Genomic DNA, 312 nt, shown 5'->3' on the forward strand with positions numbered 1-312 from the left:
AGCGCGGCCAACACCTCCTACCTCGTTAGCATCGATGCCATTGTTGACCGACCAGGTGGTCTGGAAGTACTCCAGCATCCTCTGCTTGAGCTGCTGGGGCAGGCGGTGCACGCGGATGAAGTCCTTGAGGTCCTTCATGCGGGTGTGGTAGAGCGAGCGGCGGGAGTACATGCGCTGGATTATGGCCGTGACGTTGCCGAAGACGACGGCGTGCATCAGCGCTGGGGGCGAGGAGGGCAGCGTCAGGCCCACCGAAGGGCCGGCTCGGGGGGGGCTGCGGACGACGCGGGCCTGGGCAGGGGGGGGGGTCTG

General features: G+C 67.0%; 1 protein-coding gene across 1 annotated transcript in view; it reads right to left on the reverse strand.

The window, feature by feature from the left end:
- Window positions 1-21: 21 nt before the first annotated feature.
- The window catches only part of LOC104289277 (potassium voltage-gated channel subfamily H member 4-like), a gene marked incomplete at its 3' end in the record, with an annotated part of 5,312 nt that continues 5,021 nt past the window's right edge, over window positions 22-312 (reverse strand). The window contains exon 9 of the mRNA XM_009888197.1: window positions 22-221. Coding sequence (XP_009886499.1) covers window positions 22-221 — 200 coding nt within the window. The remainder of the gene's footprint in view (window positions 222-312) is intronic.

Source organism: Charadrius vociferus, unplaced genomic scaffold (genome assembly GCF_000708025.1).
Source record: "Charadrius vociferus isolate BGI_N301 unplaced genomic scaffold, ASM70802v2 scaffold2757, whole genome shotgun sequence".
Taxonomy (NCBI): domain Eukaryota; kingdom Metazoa; phylum Chordata; class Aves; order Charadriiformes; family Charadriidae; genus Charadrius; species Charadrius vociferus.